The sequence below is a fragment of the Muntiacus reevesi genome, chromosome 22 (assembly GCF_963930625.1).
Source record: "Muntiacus reevesi chromosome 22, mMunRee1.1, whole genome shotgun sequence".
In the NCBI taxonomy this organism is placed as follows: domain Eukaryota; kingdom Metazoa; phylum Chordata; class Mammalia; order Artiodactyla; family Cervidae; genus Muntiacus; species Muntiacus reevesi.
This window is the reverse complement of record NC_089270.1, coordinates 48,944,779-48,961,124: the sequence shown is the minus strand read 5'-3', so window position 1 is coordinate 48,961,124 and position 16,346 is coordinate 48,944,779. Positions and strand designations below refer to the sequence as shown.

At 41.9% G+C, this 16,346-nt stretch overlaps 1 protein-coding gene across 2 annotated transcripts in view; it reads left to right on the top strand.

Moving 5' to 3' along the window:
* Window positions 1–1,770: 1,770 nt before the first annotated feature.
* The window catches only part of LOC136152998 (exocyst complex component 1-like), a 20,444-nt gene continuing 5,868 nt past the window's right edge, over window positions 1,771–16,346 (top strand). For both annotated transcript variants that reach the window (XR_010660314.1, XM_065914623.1), the window contains exons 1-6: window positions 1,771–2,355; window positions 5,512–5,549; window positions 7,608–7,835; window positions 8,046–8,178; window positions 8,761–8,873; window positions 13,591–13,740. Coding sequence is in view for 1 of the 2 variants with exons in the window: in XM_065914623.1 (XP_065770695.1) it covers window positions 7,626–7,835; window positions 8,046–8,178; window positions 8,761–8,873; window positions 13,591–13,740 (606 nt within the window). In the remaining variant the exon portion in view is untranslated. The remainder of the gene's footprint in view (window positions 2,356–5,511; window positions 5,550–7,607; window positions 7,836–8,045; window positions 8,179–8,760; window positions 8,874–13,590; window positions 13,741–16,346) is intronic.

The following is a 16,346-nucleotide window of genomic DNA, read 5'->3' as shown; positions in this document are numbered from 1 at the left end:
GGAGTAGTGTCCATGTCAGTGACGTCCTGATCTGAAGGAGACAGGAAGGTTACACTTGGAGATGCTGTGACTGTGGTGGTAAAAGGGACTCCAGTAGAAGTTGTAGCAGGGGGAGCGATGGGGCGGTCTGGAAGAGGGGTGAGTAAGTATGAGGGAGGGGGAGAATCTACACACATGGGTGTTGGGGGTTCATTTTTGTCGGAGGGTGGCTGGAAGGGGAGGGTTGGGGTGCTCAGGGGTGTGGAGAGGTCAGAAATAGAAGGTGGTGTTGCTCTGACTGCACACGCAGTGCCCGCATCCTCCTTGAGGGCAGTTCCCACAGTGGGATTGGAAACTGGAGGCAGAGCATCTGCAGGACTAGCAGAATGAGAGTCCACGCGGGCTGTGTGTCTTGCCACCCGATCCACATAAGGTGTCAGGCAAGGTGGAAGGCCAGCCAGATTGGGGAATCTGGAGGACAGGTCGGCCAAGTTGGTGGTGGTAGGAGGGACCTGCAACGTGTGACTGACCGGAGGCAGGGAGCCTGTGGTCCCTGGGGCAGGCGGGGCGGCGCTGCGGCGTCGCATGGCCTTCCTTGCATCCCTCAGGATTCTGTTCCTCTGACGGTCCCTGTTTTGTTTCAGAGTGCCCCGGGTTTTGGCGCGAGTCATGGCTGGAAGCTTCGGAGGCGGGGGAAGGTCACTGCGACCCCAGAGCAGCGGCAGCGGGGGCGGCAGTGGCGGCGGCGGTGGCGGCAGTGGCAGAAAAAGCGGCGGGGGCATCGTCCTCTTGCGGGGGCGCCCACTGCCGGCGGCTCCCAGGGGAGAAGAGCTTCTCCGCGGGGTGTCTGAAGGTGGCTCACGCTGCAGCGCCTTCCCGGACATCGGTGACTCTGGGCAGCCGGGTTGGTGGTCTTCACCCAGCACCACTTCTCCTGGCCTCTCGGGCAGCAGGCTGCAGCGCGGACTTGGGGCAGAGAGCACCGTGGCCACGGGGCCAGGCTGCGAGGGAGGCCGGCCGTCTCCAGCAGTGCCGTCTGAGCAGATGGCGGGGCTTTGGGAGGAAGGCTTCGTCCGAGACACCTGGGCTTTCTCACTGAAGTTGCCTCCTGGGTGCCCCGGAAGGAGGTTTGGAGGCTCGGGAGGGCAGTGGAGGGGCGGGAGGAGCCCGCCGGTCTCCTGGGGCCTAGGTGTCATTGTCATAGCCCCGCTGGGGTCCGGACTCATCTTTCCGTTGTCCTCTCCTTCGGCCTCTGTGTGACCTTCCTCCTCTGTCACGCCTTCCCTTTGATCTTCCTGGACCATGGCCTTACTCTCCTTTGCGCGAGGAAGTGGGCGGTGACTGGTTGGTACCGGCTTCCCAGCCTTGGCTACCTGAACAGGTAGCTCAGGGAGTGAACGCAGGAGAGTAATTTTGCGCCCCGGTGGAGGAATTCTGACGGTTCTCGAAGGTCCGAACATCATGGAATTACGAGTGGACAGGACGGGCTGCTGCTTCGGCCGCTCCCTCAAGTTCGCCAGGGGTAGCCCGCCCACACGGGAGTACCCAGCCTGCTGGATTGGGTACCACCTTTTCGGCATGCTGTAAAACCCGGACGATGAGGGCACTGGATCCTGGTTGAGCAGCCTGCGACCAGGTTGTAAAGCAGGAGCTGGGGCGGCGGGGTGACCCCGGCCAGATGTGGTGGCACCCCGAGGGCGCAAAACCAGCGAGCGCCGGCCCAGCGGGCGCCGGCGCCGGCGGCGGAGCCCAGAAAGAAGTTTACACAGTAAATTGCCCATATAGGACAGATTGTGCGCCAAATAACCCGAGAATAGAATGTGAAACTGGGAGAGCGTCTCCCTAGCTTCTTACTCCTCTCGCGGTCAAACACGCCCTGGAGGGAGGAGGACTCAGCCTGGCAATTGTGACGCGTCCATGGTATACGTGTCACAGAGAAACTGCAAATTCCGGGGCAAAGGGCGGGGCCCAGTGCACGACCCCTCCCGGGCTCTCTAGCCGCTGAGACCTCCCACTGTGGGTGGCAGGTGTTTGGCACCAGATGGGCCACCGTGCAGAGACTCTTCAGGACCGTGGGGGCCTCCTTCTCCAGAGCTCATCCCATCTAGCTCCTCATCATGCAGCCCCCTTGGTGCCTGCGTGTGTATCTGCCGGCCCTTCCCTGCCTGGGTCTCAGAGACCTGTGCAAAGCTGACTGCAGGAGCCACCCACCCTCCCGGGGGTGGTCCAGCACCTGTGGGGACCTCTCCAGCTTCTCTGCGAGGCCAGGAGCCAGGAGCAGCTTCTCCGCCGCGGCTCCTCTGCCATCATCACCAGCCGGAATGCAGAGCCCTCACCTGGCCAGGTGCTGCACCCCACCACGTCCTTTTCTGGCGGGTAAGCCTCTTTCTTCACTTCTTTTTAGAAATTTGGTACAACAGTTAAATCTTAGACTGTTCTTCAGGGTGTGCAGATGGTAATGGCTTAGCCAGGATGTGACCCAAACCTGCTCTGGGCTGTGGTGCCTCCCCGCCATACATGCTTCACGTGTTACTGTTCTTTTCTTGTCCTCCTTATGGCACTTAGCCCTAAGTGTCATACCTATAATGAGTCTATATCCTACCCTGTAGGTTTTCTTTTGCTCAATTCATGAATTGATCACCTGCTGCGTTGGGTTCTGATCTCAGAAGAGGCAGGTTAAGGACCACCAGTTGTCAGCATAGCACCAGCGGAGGTTTTCCCTTTGGGATAGTTTGAAGGATCCAGATATGTAAAGATGATAGTCTAGATAAATCATGGGCTTTCCTGAAAGAAATTTACCAGTGCATTATTCTGTATGGATTAGAAGCCTGTTTCTGTGGCCTTCCTGGAGTGTGTTCAGTAAGGCAGCTCATTCATGTTGAGAAAGCAAACACATCACTTATTGCAGCTTCATAGTGGAGCCCTGTGTCAGCTTCAGTCAGTCAGTACAGTTTGGTCACTGTGAGCATGTCAGCTGGGTCCACTCTTTACTACCATATATAATTCTAAAGATTCTTATGCCCAGGAGAGAAGTCACACTCTTGGGTGTCTAGGACAAGGGAGACATGTTATTATTCACAAGGTAGAAGCTTCAAAAGAATAGGATAGGACTGAAAACTCCTAGTCTAACATGGCTTTATCGAGTTTGAATCTTGTTTCTTTGGCTTACTTCATTGGAGTGTTTTCTTTCTCCTGGGCTGACATTGTGTGTTACACAGCAGGCATGTGACATGTAGAGGTTTCAGAACCCAGAATTGTATTGATCAGTGAAACTTTATTTATATATTTTAGTTTAAAATCTATTTAAAATAACACTGGACATAATTCATATATTATAAATTAGTTTGCCCTCTGCTCTTGAGATTCTTTTTATAGTATGTCAGAGTAAATTTGGACTTCCATCCCCAAGAAGATTTGAGATTGGAGGACACAAAAGGTTTTTCTCAGACCTAAATTATGTCTGAAAAAAGCGAGAAATATCATAAGCCCTATCTGACCTCTCTAGGAGCAGAAATGATTTACAGCTGTGGCATTTAACCATAATTCCTTGATCTCATTTGAGAAGAGTTCAGTAAGGAACAATCTCTTCATTTTTGTTTCTTCCTTATTTTCTTGTCTTGCTTACCAACAATCCATTGTAATCCATGGATTGATATGGCAGCAGGCTGAGTGGTCTCTGGAGCTCATACAATTAACTTTTTTCCCTAAAATAACTTTAATTTCCTTGTTTTTCAGCTCCTCTTCTTTCCTTGCCCTTTGCTATAACCAGAACTCACTGAAAGCTAACTGGCTTTGTGCAGACCCTCCTTAGGACAGTCTTTCCTTAGTTATTTTATTCATCACTCGGTTTCATTTTTTGCCTTCTCGAAATATGTTGAAATCTTTCTGTAGTTGATGACTTCCACAACCTCTTGGCTTTTACTGGCTTATTAATTTTGGTATTTCTACACTTTTATTTAAGTATGGTTTCAGAAGGAACAGAAAGTAAATGTGTCCTAGTCTGCCATCTTGAGCTGAAAATCCCTGTCAGTTTTAGCATCCAGCATTCCCATGGGGTGGGGCGGGGACCTTGGCATTAATAGGTGTAACACTCAAGATTTCAGCTTTTCTTGGGCAGTCACTAAGGACATAGTATGTGGTAATTTCTAATGGGAAAATAATAACTATTTCATGGAATTTATTTGAGGATTACATTAGATAATGAACATACAAATGCTTTCTAAAGTTTCAAAGTCCATAAAAATGTTTCTTGTTATTGATTTGGTGCTACTTCAGTTTTACTTGACAGTGATTCATGACCTTGCTTATGTGAGAAGATGCCTTCTGAAACAATTATGATCATTTAAAATATTTATTTTAAATGTTTACTTGTGTAAGGAGCTGTGCAGAATGAACTGGGCATCCCCTGCCCCCTAGTGGCTAAAAAGCTGCACACAAAACACTTTTAACATTTCCAGAGTGACTTGGAAAGGGCTGAGAGCTGGGAGACGCCGCTCTAAGGGACTTGCATTTGTGTACTGCAGTCTGTAATTGCCTGTGCCGAAAGTTTTAGCCCCTCTTTTTTTTTCTGGCATGTTATCTAAAGCTGGCTAATTAGCATTCTTAAGAGTAGATCATTTGTTACTTTGAATTAGGTGTGTTTTGTTCAAGGACAAGTTAACATATGTCAAGTCATGCTGAATGTAGATTCTCATTTTCATACAAAATAATGAATATCTAAAACACTTGGAATTTGTGTTTTAAAGCGTGTCCTGTGAATTGTTGAAAATCAGTAACTTTGTTTCGAGGTTTATTTAAGGGTAAAATTATTTTTTTCATTTTATCTCTCGATCTCAAGATTTATGTAAAATCCCATATGCTGAGTCTGTTCTTTCCAGAAAGTGAACTGAAACATTTATCTAGAAAGCATCTCAGTTCTGACCTCCTGGTCTTTTGTTTTGAAGCAGGAAGACAGCTGAAATTTTTGTAGTTTTACACAGCCATGATGTTGTTCTTACTATACAGATATTGAGAAAGTTTCTATTAGCTGATCCTTAGAAATTTTATAAACACATGTGAAAAATTTTTACAGAGAGAAATGGAAAGTTCAGTTAATATTTTCATTGCCCAAAATAAATTATGAATTGTAGATGCATTTTTAAAATTTCAATTGGAAGTTATTTGGAGGAAAACACAAAACATAACAAAGATAGAAAGAACAAAAATAACAGAAGAAGGTGTTACCTGGGAAAAAAAGGAAAGCAAATTGTTCCTCATGTGTCCTGAATTATAAGCATTATTGTATTAGAGCAACAGTTATCCCAGGTAGAGAAAAAAAAGAGGTTAGGCTTGTACACGTGTTTCGTTTCCGGTTTTATATTTGTTTTATAGTTTAATTATGTTTTGGGAAAGTGTGACTAAAGCCTGTTTTAACACAAGTCAATAAATTAGACTGCATGCTTTTGTTATAATAGACATGTTAACATATGCGGTTCTTCATAAAAATAAGTTTTTTTTTCATATATTTTGAATCATTTTTTTCCTATTTTTCAGCATCTAAATGTGACCTGTGCTTATAACTGACCTTACCTGTAAGTACAATGCTGTTGTCCTTCCTAGTTTTTTACTACTTTATTTTTAATTTTTACCCTCTTTTAAGAATCTGTTCCAAGTGGAGAAAATCAGAGTGTGACAGGAGGTGAGGAAGAGGCAGTGGATGAATGCCAAGAGTTAAATGCAAGAGAAGAGCGGGATATTGAGATAATGATGGAAGGCTGTGAATATGCAATTTCTAGCACCGAGGCCTTTGCAGAAAGGTTATCCAGAGAGCTGCAGGTGTTAGATGGGGTCAGCCTTTCTTGTAACGTGTGGCTAGTGATGTGTGGTAAGCTGAGGAGACTGGTGATGTTCATATTCTGCTGCCGCTGCCTTTGAGCCTAGACGGTGGGATCGTTGCTGTCTTTCCCTAGAAGCGCATCACCAGCTGCCTCCCTCTGTCTTTCACTGTTCTTGGTCCAGAGACAGAACCATTCTTATTAGGCCAGTGAAGGCAGTTGGCTGAGGTTCTGGATTTGGGGAGGTTCTTGATATGAAGTGATGGAAGTAGAAAGTAGCCAACCTGAAACCACCCTGGGGGTTGATTCCCCCAGCCTCTGGAACACTTCAGAATAGTTCAAGGCTAGAGAATATAATTTTTGTGGTTTGGGGGGAAAAACATAGGTACAAGTTAGAAGGAGAGAGAGTGAGCTGAAAGAAGCGAATCCTTTACCCAAAGAGAGCAAAATAGTGTAGTGAAAACAGGAGAGCCAGGGCAAAAGGATGTTTGACGACTCCTCTGAACTGCTGTGGAATAGATGCTGTTTATTTGTATGCACATATCTGAGCTTGTACCTACATGTACATCTTTAGGAAGTAAAAAGCTACAAGTAGCACCTGTCTTACGAGAAAAATCTAAAATGAGAGTGTTTTGTGAGGGGGGTGTCATTTTGTTAGGCAAAGTATGAATTTAAGAAAAACTCTGAGAATAAGGAATGTTTTTAAGACTTAAAAGAGTGTTGGCATTTTATACATGAAAGGTACAGAAGTTGTAAGGTTGAACTGAGGTCCAGAGATTACACCAATAGCCCAAGCTTACAAATTTGTAGAACTCTCTGGAAGTAAAGCCTAGAAGAGACTTCAAGATGTTGAAGTGAAAATTGTCCTGGATCAGTTCAAGTCACAGCTCTGCTGCTTAAGATTCAGTGGGTCAGAGCTCTGCTGCTTTACAGTTGGGCTGCATCTCCATGGGAGTTATTATGAATAGTATATAAAATAACGTGAAATTTTAGCATCACCCATACAATGATATTATTTTAATTCTTTATCCAAATTTTTTCCTCATATCATGTTATCTGCCTTCTTAATGTGGCTTTGTGGTTTGTATTTTCTAGTTAATGTTGCATCTGTGTTTCAAGTCATCATATTACTTTGCAGTTTAATTTTGGGTTTGAAAGCTTCCATATTTCAGGGAATTGAGAATCAATAGAGTCTTTAGAAAATATTAATAAGGGGTCGGTGGTTTGTTGCTACTTTGTCTGGGGAAAAAAAAAAGTAGTTGCAAATGAAAGAGAAAAGAAAGAATATTGTAGAAGGAGCTATCTTATGGCAATAGACTCTTCCACATCCTATTAGTACAAATCATGCTACAGTTATAAATTAGTTCCATGTATCTGTTAAAGACTGGCATGCTACTGCTACCCTCTTAACTAAGGTATTAGCATAGGTGATTATTATGCTTTTGTTTAGGGTTTTACATAAATGTTGCAGATTATAGAAAATGTCTATAGTTGATAGAGCTGGAAGCAGCGTCAGAGATGGTATAACCTAACGGCACTAATGAGAGTCCACCATTGCTGATGATACATCATGGCGCATGCCCTAAATATGCAGTATTGAGATCTGGTCCCTAACCTCCACATAAGGGGACGTGTGCTTCCCTGAAATACTGTGTGAAAAAGTGGAGTGTAAACACAAAGCAGCCTATTAAAGTAGACGTGTAGATGTGTGTGTCAGCCTTTGTTGCCGCTGCTGCTGAGTCACGCTGCTGTCAAAGATTTATGGATATTTCATTTGAAGAATATGAAGTATTACTTCTCTTTTTAACTGTGTAGGCCAACATCCAGTCTATCATGGCCTCTGAAAAGCAAGTCAACATCCTAATGAAGTTACTGGATGAGGCTCTCAAGGTGGTGGATCTGATTGAATTGAAACTGAACAGTTATGAGGAAATGCTCCAAAGTGTAAAAGAACAGATGGATCAGATCTCCGAAAGCAACCACCTCATTCATCTCAGTAACACTAATAACGTAAAACTCCTGTCTGAGATAGAGTTTCTTGTGGTAAGCATGGTTATAAACTACTAGCAACAATTAAAAAAAAGCAAAACTAATGATCTCTAAAGCCCATTTGCAAGTATTTTCTAGTTTCCTTAGGAGAGCAAGATTTAAAAATACTGAAGTTTCAAACACCCAGTAATAGGATTGCGTAGCATCTTACCTGTAAACTTCCTAAGAGTACACAGACAAATGGTGTGTTTATTTACTTTCCAGAGCCACATGGACCTAGCCAAAGGTCATATAAAGGCACTTCAGGAAGGAGATCTTTCTTCTTCCAGGGGCATTGAGGCCTGCACCAATGCTGCAGATGCCCTGCTGCAGTGCGTGAATGTAGCTCTTCGACCAGGTATGACCATAAAATCTGCCCAAGAACCTGGGACTAAGCTTCTGACTTAGTGTAAAGCTTTTGACAAGAAGTCCATGAGGCAGGTGGTTTAGGGTTAGATTATTAGCTATTGAAACAAGTTTCACTTACTCTCAAACATAATTTATATTGGCACGAAGAACTTGTTCATTTCAGTACCTTCTGATTGACCATCAGTGACTCTACGTTAACACCAGCATTTTTCTTCAGCGCTGTTCACAGGACCTAGCACAAAGTAGATGCCGTAAGGCTTTGCTAGACCAGCGGTTCCTAAACTTGAGCTTGCATCGGGATCACGGCTAGGGGCCAGCGAATAAGCAGTAGGTCCGCTCTGAGGCCTTAGAATCCATGTTTCTGACCGTTCCCAGGTGAGGCTGAGGCAAGACCGCAGCGTGAGGATCGCTGAGTTACACTGTTTTTCCCCCTTACCTTTCTTTTATAAACACACGCATAAACCAGCAAAAGGTTGAGTTCTTCAGAACTGAAATACGGCTTCTGTTATAAATGCACTCCTTAGACATCCGGGAGCTCTTTAACCCGTTGAATAAGCTGTCACGATTTCAGGCCATGACGTGCTTCTGGCAGTTCAGCAGCAGCAGCAGCAGCGTTTCAGTGATTTGCAAGAGAATTTTGCCCGGAGACTGGCCAGTCACCTCAACAATGTTTTTGTTCGACAGGTAATTTTATCTTATTATAGTACTGGCATATTCCTGTAGCTTGAAATGAAATGGTCACAGAAAAAAAAAATTTAATGTATTTAATTGGGAGCACAATATGTTCCTTTCTATATTTATTTGATTTTAATATTTTTAGATATGTATGTATTTGCTCATAGATGTTTTGGGGGCCTCAGTGGTCTCCTATGAAGACAGTTCCTTTTAGCCAAAATTCCCCAAGTTTTAAATAATTGTGCTTGCATGTTACATATACCCCATTTAGACAATCTTGTTTCTAAAAATAAGTCCAAACTTGTTACGTTTTTAATGTTTGGCCTGTTTTATTTTTCAGTATTTTCAAGTGAGAACAGGGACTTGATTCCATGTTTTCAGTATTTCATTGGCTCCATATACTTATAAATATGAGAAAAATGACTAACTCAATTGTAAATTCTAGTTGATTTAATCTTATAGAAAACCTTTATCTCTATTTCTATGTGGAAAGGGTGTTATAATTAAGGTTGTGGCAATGATATAAATGTTACTGTTAAGTATACCTTAGAGGGATTTGACTAGAAGGTGCTTTTTTTAATAAATAATAAATTAGACTTAATATTTCTTGAATAAATTAGGTGTCATAAATTAGATTTTGTGTATTTATGATCTCTTTAATAGGGATTTGGGGCCAAAAAAAGTTGAGTGAAATTTTGTTCATCAAGAAATGCTGACTGATATTCCAGGTTCTTATTTTGTTTTCACTTTGTAGTATTCTGAAACAATTGTATTTACTCTATTTTATTTCTGATTAGTTTACTCAGGCCCTCCTTCAACTCTATAACAGGTCCTACTTTCTTTCCGTGCCTGTGAGTACATCAACTTTGGCTCCAGCTTCTCCGATTCTTTTTTTTCCCCTGTAAGGTTTACTAAGCTTAATAGCAGCAGAATCTTTATAGTTATAATTTACTGATTTGAGCTACCTGTTAACCATATTTGTGGCAGTTTTTTTAATGTCCCATAACAGAAAGTTTATTTAGATCCAAAGGCATTTAATCTCATTCTGCTTGCCTTTCTTTCTGTCATTCTTTCATTCACTCACTCACTCCTTTATTTGGAAGTCATTTGCCAAGTGATTAAAGATGCATTCCAGACGTTTCATTGGAATAGATGAGAGGCTGATTCTTTGCTCTAGTTGCTCACGATCTAGAGAAGGGCGACAAACAGACTGAGGGAGGGTGTATGTTATGGTGGTACCATGGGAGTAAAGGAAGACCAGCTAACTAACCGTGCAAGGGGGAACCAGGGGAAGACTCTCTTAACATTCCACTTGACTTGAAAAGCTTCAGGAAAAAAGTAAACCTAGGAATCACATAGGAAATACTAATGCACATTTTTCTTACACTATTATTTCAATAATATCTATTTTTACACAATTCCCTAGTTTTTTTAAATTATCCTGTTGACAGGCTATAGTCCACATTTGTAAATGGTATGGAAAATACCAGTCATTAAATGATAATCCTTTCTCCACCCTTAATTGTTTGTTATAACATGCTATTATTTGTGATTTTTGCTTCCTTGCCTTATAAACTAATGGCTTTGTTTAAAATGAATGCATCCCAGTTCTGAAAATCTAATATGCATTGTTACATGTGAGTAATGCATGTTAAAAACCAGAATGTTGCAACAACCTGGAATGTGCTGATGAAGATGAAAGACAGTGTCCCAAGTGCAGAAAAGAGATTTTCTGTGTGTTAAATTGAATACTTCGTGTCACCTAGCAAAGAGTTGGGAAACAAGGGGATTTCTGTTCCTGGTTGTGGGACACACTGGGAAGATTCGATTACCGCACTGGGTTACATGTCTTTGTTCACCATCAAATTTTGATTGTGTGTCTGATTTGTGTGTTACATTGTGTGACAGGACTCACTGTCCTCCATATGTAAGAGTAAGAAATGGCTGCTACCCTCAAGATGCTTGTGAGGATGTGGTAAAGGTAATGTACTTAAAACTCTACAGCAGTGTATAGGGGCTACCTTAGGGACACCACAATGAAGTGAATGTGTCAGTAAAGCAAGTCACACAAATTTTTTGGTTTCCCAGTGCGTAAAAAAGCTATGTTTACACAGTATTGTAGCCTATTGTGTGCAATAGCATTATGTCTAACAGAAGAATGTACACATTTATTTTAAAAATACTTCATTGCTAAAAATTGCTAAGCACCCTCTGAGCCTACCATCTGAGTCATCATCTTTTTGCTGGTGGAGGGTCTTTCCTCAATGTTGAAGGTGCTGGAGGACCAAGGCAGTGATTGCTGAAGATTGGGGTAGCTATGTCAATTTTTAAAAATAAGACAAGAGTGAAGTTTGCTGTAATGATCAACTTTTCCTTTCTCAGACAATTTCTCTGTGGCATGCAATGCTGTTTGATAGCATTTTACCCACAGTAGAACTTCTTCCAAAATTGGAGTCAGTCTTCTCAAATCCTGCCACTTGTTTTATCAACTTAGTTTATGTATTAATTATAGTCTAAATCCTTTGTTGTCATTTCAGTAGCCTTCACAGCATCTTCATCAGGAGTAGATTCTCTTTCAAGAGACCAGTTTCTTTGTTCATCCGTAAGAAGCAACTTCTCATCCATTAAATATCTGTTAAATGAGATTATAACAGTTCAGTCACATCTTTAGACTCCACTTCTAATTCTAGTTCTGCTTTCTACCACATCTATAGTTACTTCCTGTACTGAAGTCATACCCCTCAAAGTCATTCATGAGGGTCGGAATCCGCTTCTTCCAAAACTCCTGTTAATGTTGATATTTTGACCTCTTCTCATGAATCATGGTGTTCTTAAAGGCATCTAGAATGGCCAGTCCTTTTCAAAAGGTTTTCAGTCATCATTACTAATTTATTTATCTCTAATAAGAAACTTTAAACAATGTCTTAATTTTTAAAGTATATAAAGAGTAAAATTCTTAGCACGATTGAATTCTAGATATGATAGTTATCTATATTATTGATTGAATTAAGCAATTTAAGTATTTTTTCTCCTTCCTATATATTTTGAAACCAGTTTCTCTTAAAATCTTTCTGTTAACACTAACAATATTTAATATATCCTAATAGTCTGAAGGTAATAATGTTTTTATATCAGTGAATTTTCACATGATGATGATCTGGAAATGCTACTTACAGTAGAAAGTTTTGAATAGTAATATATGTAGAAGAGCTTTGTAAACCGTAAAATTCTCTATAAATGTTGGTTCTTCCATTTTGCATGAGAGATGAAGGTTTTTAATTGAAGAGTTTTCCTGACATTAAATTAAATAGTACAACTTAACATGCAGTGACCTGAGTAAACAGCTATAGAAGAACATAAACCATGATTTTGAGTCTTGAATTATTGAAAAAATTAATGAGGAAGGATAATGGAAATATATCTAATGTTATTATTAATAAGGGTAAAATATTTGGAAAACATTTATCAGCAATAACAAGTTTGTCAAATACTCCTTCCTTTTAGTTAGTGTAACTTAATTAAGGCACAATTTGGAGACATTAGCAGACTTAAAACTAATCTCTCTCTGTGTACAGTATCTAATATCTGTGAGTCAGTGGAATCTCAGTCATCCTTCTGATGTGGTAAACATTTCTGAAATGTAATGTTTGTAATGACCTTCAGCAGTTTTTGAGTCTGGTTAGAATGGTTTTGTTTGGCATGTTTTTAAAAGAAAACAGAAGTGAGACTCACATGGCTGAGGTTCAGATTCTAGCCTTCCGCCTGTGTGGCCTGTGTGGATCACTTAGCCCTTTGAATTTCAGTTTGTTCCGTTGGGTCAGCTGATCTACTGGATCCATATACTCTAGAACAAAAGTCAGGATGCATCGTCTGCCTCAGGCTGATTGAAAACGTGCTCATTTATATAAGTCATGTCAAGGATTAAAAACAAAATTATATAGTTGCTTCTGTAGAAAATTAATGGAAAAATTAAAATTACATTATTATTAGGGGTTATCCTGGAAAGGGCTTCCCAGGTGGCTCAGTGGTAAAGAATCCGCCTGCAGTGCAGAAGACATAGGTTCAGTCCCTGGGTGGGGAAGATCCCCTGGAGGAGGAAATGGCAACCTACACCAGTACTCTTGCTGGGAACTCCCATGGACAGAGGAGCCCGGCAGGCTACAGACAATCTATTGGGTTGGCCAAGAATAGGATATGATCCAGCAACTGAGCACTGAGCGCTGTCCTGGAAAGCCCAGGAAGCAGTCATCTGCAGTCCTTCCTAGTTCTGACATTCTGTGTCCTGTGCATTTTCACCTGCTGTTTAAATATCGTAGACTCTAATGGAGATATCATAGATGGAGACAATTTGTTTTGAATGACTTCCCCTGTTCGGTGTGTGTTTCTTAGTAACAGTTTATATCAAGATATTTATTTGCTTAGTCAATTGTAAAATGTTATGGGAGAGGTAAAGTTGATTAAACTATTCATTCTCAACTACTCTAAAAGATAAAATGAGTCGATTTATCAGAGAGTCATTCTTGTGTGTTTATGACTATTTTATGGTGGTGGTGTTCAGTTTGTATACACAGGATGATTAAAAAAAGACAAGTAAGTACTCAGTTCTTATATTTCTATGTTCTGTTGTTTTTGCTTGGCCATGCTTGATCATTATTAAGGATATTTAGTTACAACAATGTTTCTTTATACTGTCAGTGATAGTTATGTCCTTATTTATTCACTCTAGGGTCATGATCAGAGTTCAACTCTTGCTCAGCGCTCTATTGAACTGACTTTACCTAATCATCATGCATTTCATAGAGACTTACTCCGATATGCCAAGCTGATGGAGTGGCTAGAGAGTACGGATTATCGAAAATATGAGGGACTAACAAAGGTATGGATTTGACGTCAGTTACTCACTGAGTATAGAGCATTATCTTTTAGAATCGAGAGGTCGTGTGTTCAGTTCCGCAAGTGACATTTGAAGCACTGTTGTATGTTCTTAAAAAAGCAGCAAGTAGTTGAATTTCTTAGTGCTCATTAGCTATGGAGAACATTTTTTTTCTTTTTCATTTATTTTTATTCGTTGGAGGCTAATTACTTTACAATATTGTAGTGGTTTTTGCCGTACACTGACATGAATCAGCCATGGATTTACATGTGTTCCCCATCCTGATCCCCCCTCCCGCCTCCCTCTCCATCCCATCCCTCTGGGTCTTCCCAGTGCACCAGCCCTGAGCACCCGTCTCATGCATCCAGCCTGGGCTGGTGATCTCTTTCACCCTTGATAGTATACTTGTTTCAATGCTCTTCTCTCTGAACATCCCACCCTCGCCTTCTCCCACAGAGTCTAAAATTCTGGAGAACATTTATTTTATGTACTTAGATGGAGAATAGCTAAATTTTGAACTTCAATATAGTATTAGGCCATACTGTAGCTTGAAGCATCATTTAGTTTAGTTAGTTAAATAATTATTTCCTGAGTTGCTTTATGTGCAATATAAAAACTAGAGAGTATGAAGTTATATTTTCAATGAGGCATTTGCTTTATAAGAACCTGTAATCTGTTCTTTTAAGCACATGCAGTGTGCCTCTTTATTAAGCAGACATTCCATTGTTCCAGGCACAGAGGAACATGGGTATTTCTGTTCCTGATTGTGGGACACACTAGCTGGAAAAATTGGATTATCATATTATGGTACATTTCTTTGTCACTCACCAGATTTTCACTGTGTGCCTCTTTTGTACTCACTAATCCATATGTAAGAATAAGAAGTGGCTCCCACACATGCTCCTACTTCCAGAGAGCGTCAGGTCTGCCCGGGAAGAGCAACTATCCTTAGCAGCCGGCCAGAGTTAAGTGCTGAACTGGATATGAGTTTAAATGTATAGCATGTTAGAGAAAGGAAATTCATGACCTGTAGCCACAGGAGAAAACTTCATAGAAAACATTGGACTTGACTCTTTTCCCGGGACTTTAAGAAGACCAGCCTGACTGAAGCTGAAATTCCATATTCTAGAAGAGTGAGAAGTTAGGTTGAAAAATCTGAGTCGTGAGTCCTAGCAGCATTCTTCAGACACAGGAAGAGACTTGATAGGGGAAACTAAGAACCTAATACAATAATGAACTGAAATGAAATCTTGGACGAAGAGGATGATAGTAGGAATAGAGATTATAAGTCACAAGAGAGAATCCCAAAACAAGGGACAGGATGGTGCCAGACTTGTGAGACGCAGAGATTAAAACAGTGATAAATACCACTTGGGCTTCCCAGGTGGCGCAATGATAAAAAAAAAATCCACCTGTCAATGTAGAAAATGCAGGCTTGATCCCTGGGTTGGAAAGATCCCCTGGAGAAGGAAATGGCAACCGACTGCAGTACCATTGCCTGGAGAATCCCGTGGAGAGAGGAGCCTGGTGGCCACAGTCCGTGGGGTCGCAGAGTGGGACACGACTGAGTGGCTGAGCACACACACACACGGATGGCCACAGCTGGACAAGAAAGAGCCATTCACACGTTCCCTTAGCAAACGCGCTGAGCATCTGCTGTGTGCTGACACTGTTGTATGCACGAAAGAGAACGGCGCTGAAGGAGACAGGCGAACACTTGCCTGTTCAGAGTACATATTCCAGTGGAGAAGGACCAACATAAAAGTCAACTTCATAGTCTGCTGGAAGGTACTGCTGAGAGCTCTAGAGAAAATAAAGCAGGGAATGCTAGGACATCAGAAAGGTTGCGGTTTCAAAAAGGGTGGTCCGAGAAGGCAACATTTGAGCACAAATTTTAAAGATAAGCAGGGGTGCGCAGTGGGAATTTCCGAGGAAAGCTTTCCCAGCACAGCACAAGTGCCCCAAGGCAAGAGCAACCTGGAGCACTGGAGGAGCAACCAGGCCGTGGTGGTGGGAGCACGGCGAGTCAGGTTCAGGATGGGAGGGCGGGCGTGAGAGGTGCGGTGGGGGGCGGGGGGCGGGGCAGGGCAGATCTGGAAGGGACTGGGCACCGGTGTTGGAATTTGGTTTTTACTTGCAGAGAGATGAGGGAGGGGTGTTGATGGGCTTTGAGTAGCAGAATGACATGCTCTCATTTAGTAAACGGCCATTGTAGCAGGAACCCTTGGGCTCAGGACTCTACTGTTGTGTTGTATTCTGATTAGTTTTGAGTCAGCAGAATTCTGATTTGGAGATAGTTTACAGAAGAATATTTGCATGACTGGAATCTTTGCCTTCTGAAGTTTTAAGAGGATTAATACTGTATTTTGAATGATTAAATATCGTTACATCTTAAGAGTTTTGTGCCAACAAGTGCTTTGTCCCCTAGTGAATATTCAAATGAGTAAAATAATCAATAATCTTTTTGCCTGATTGTGTTCTCAGTGAGTATTATTGCCGTATCTTTATATATATGTAGCGTCATGAATGTAATTTAAAGTGAAGAAGCAAGCCAGTAGCCAGTCTAGTGCTGAAGTATGGAATCATTCTCTGCTCATGGTATATTTTCA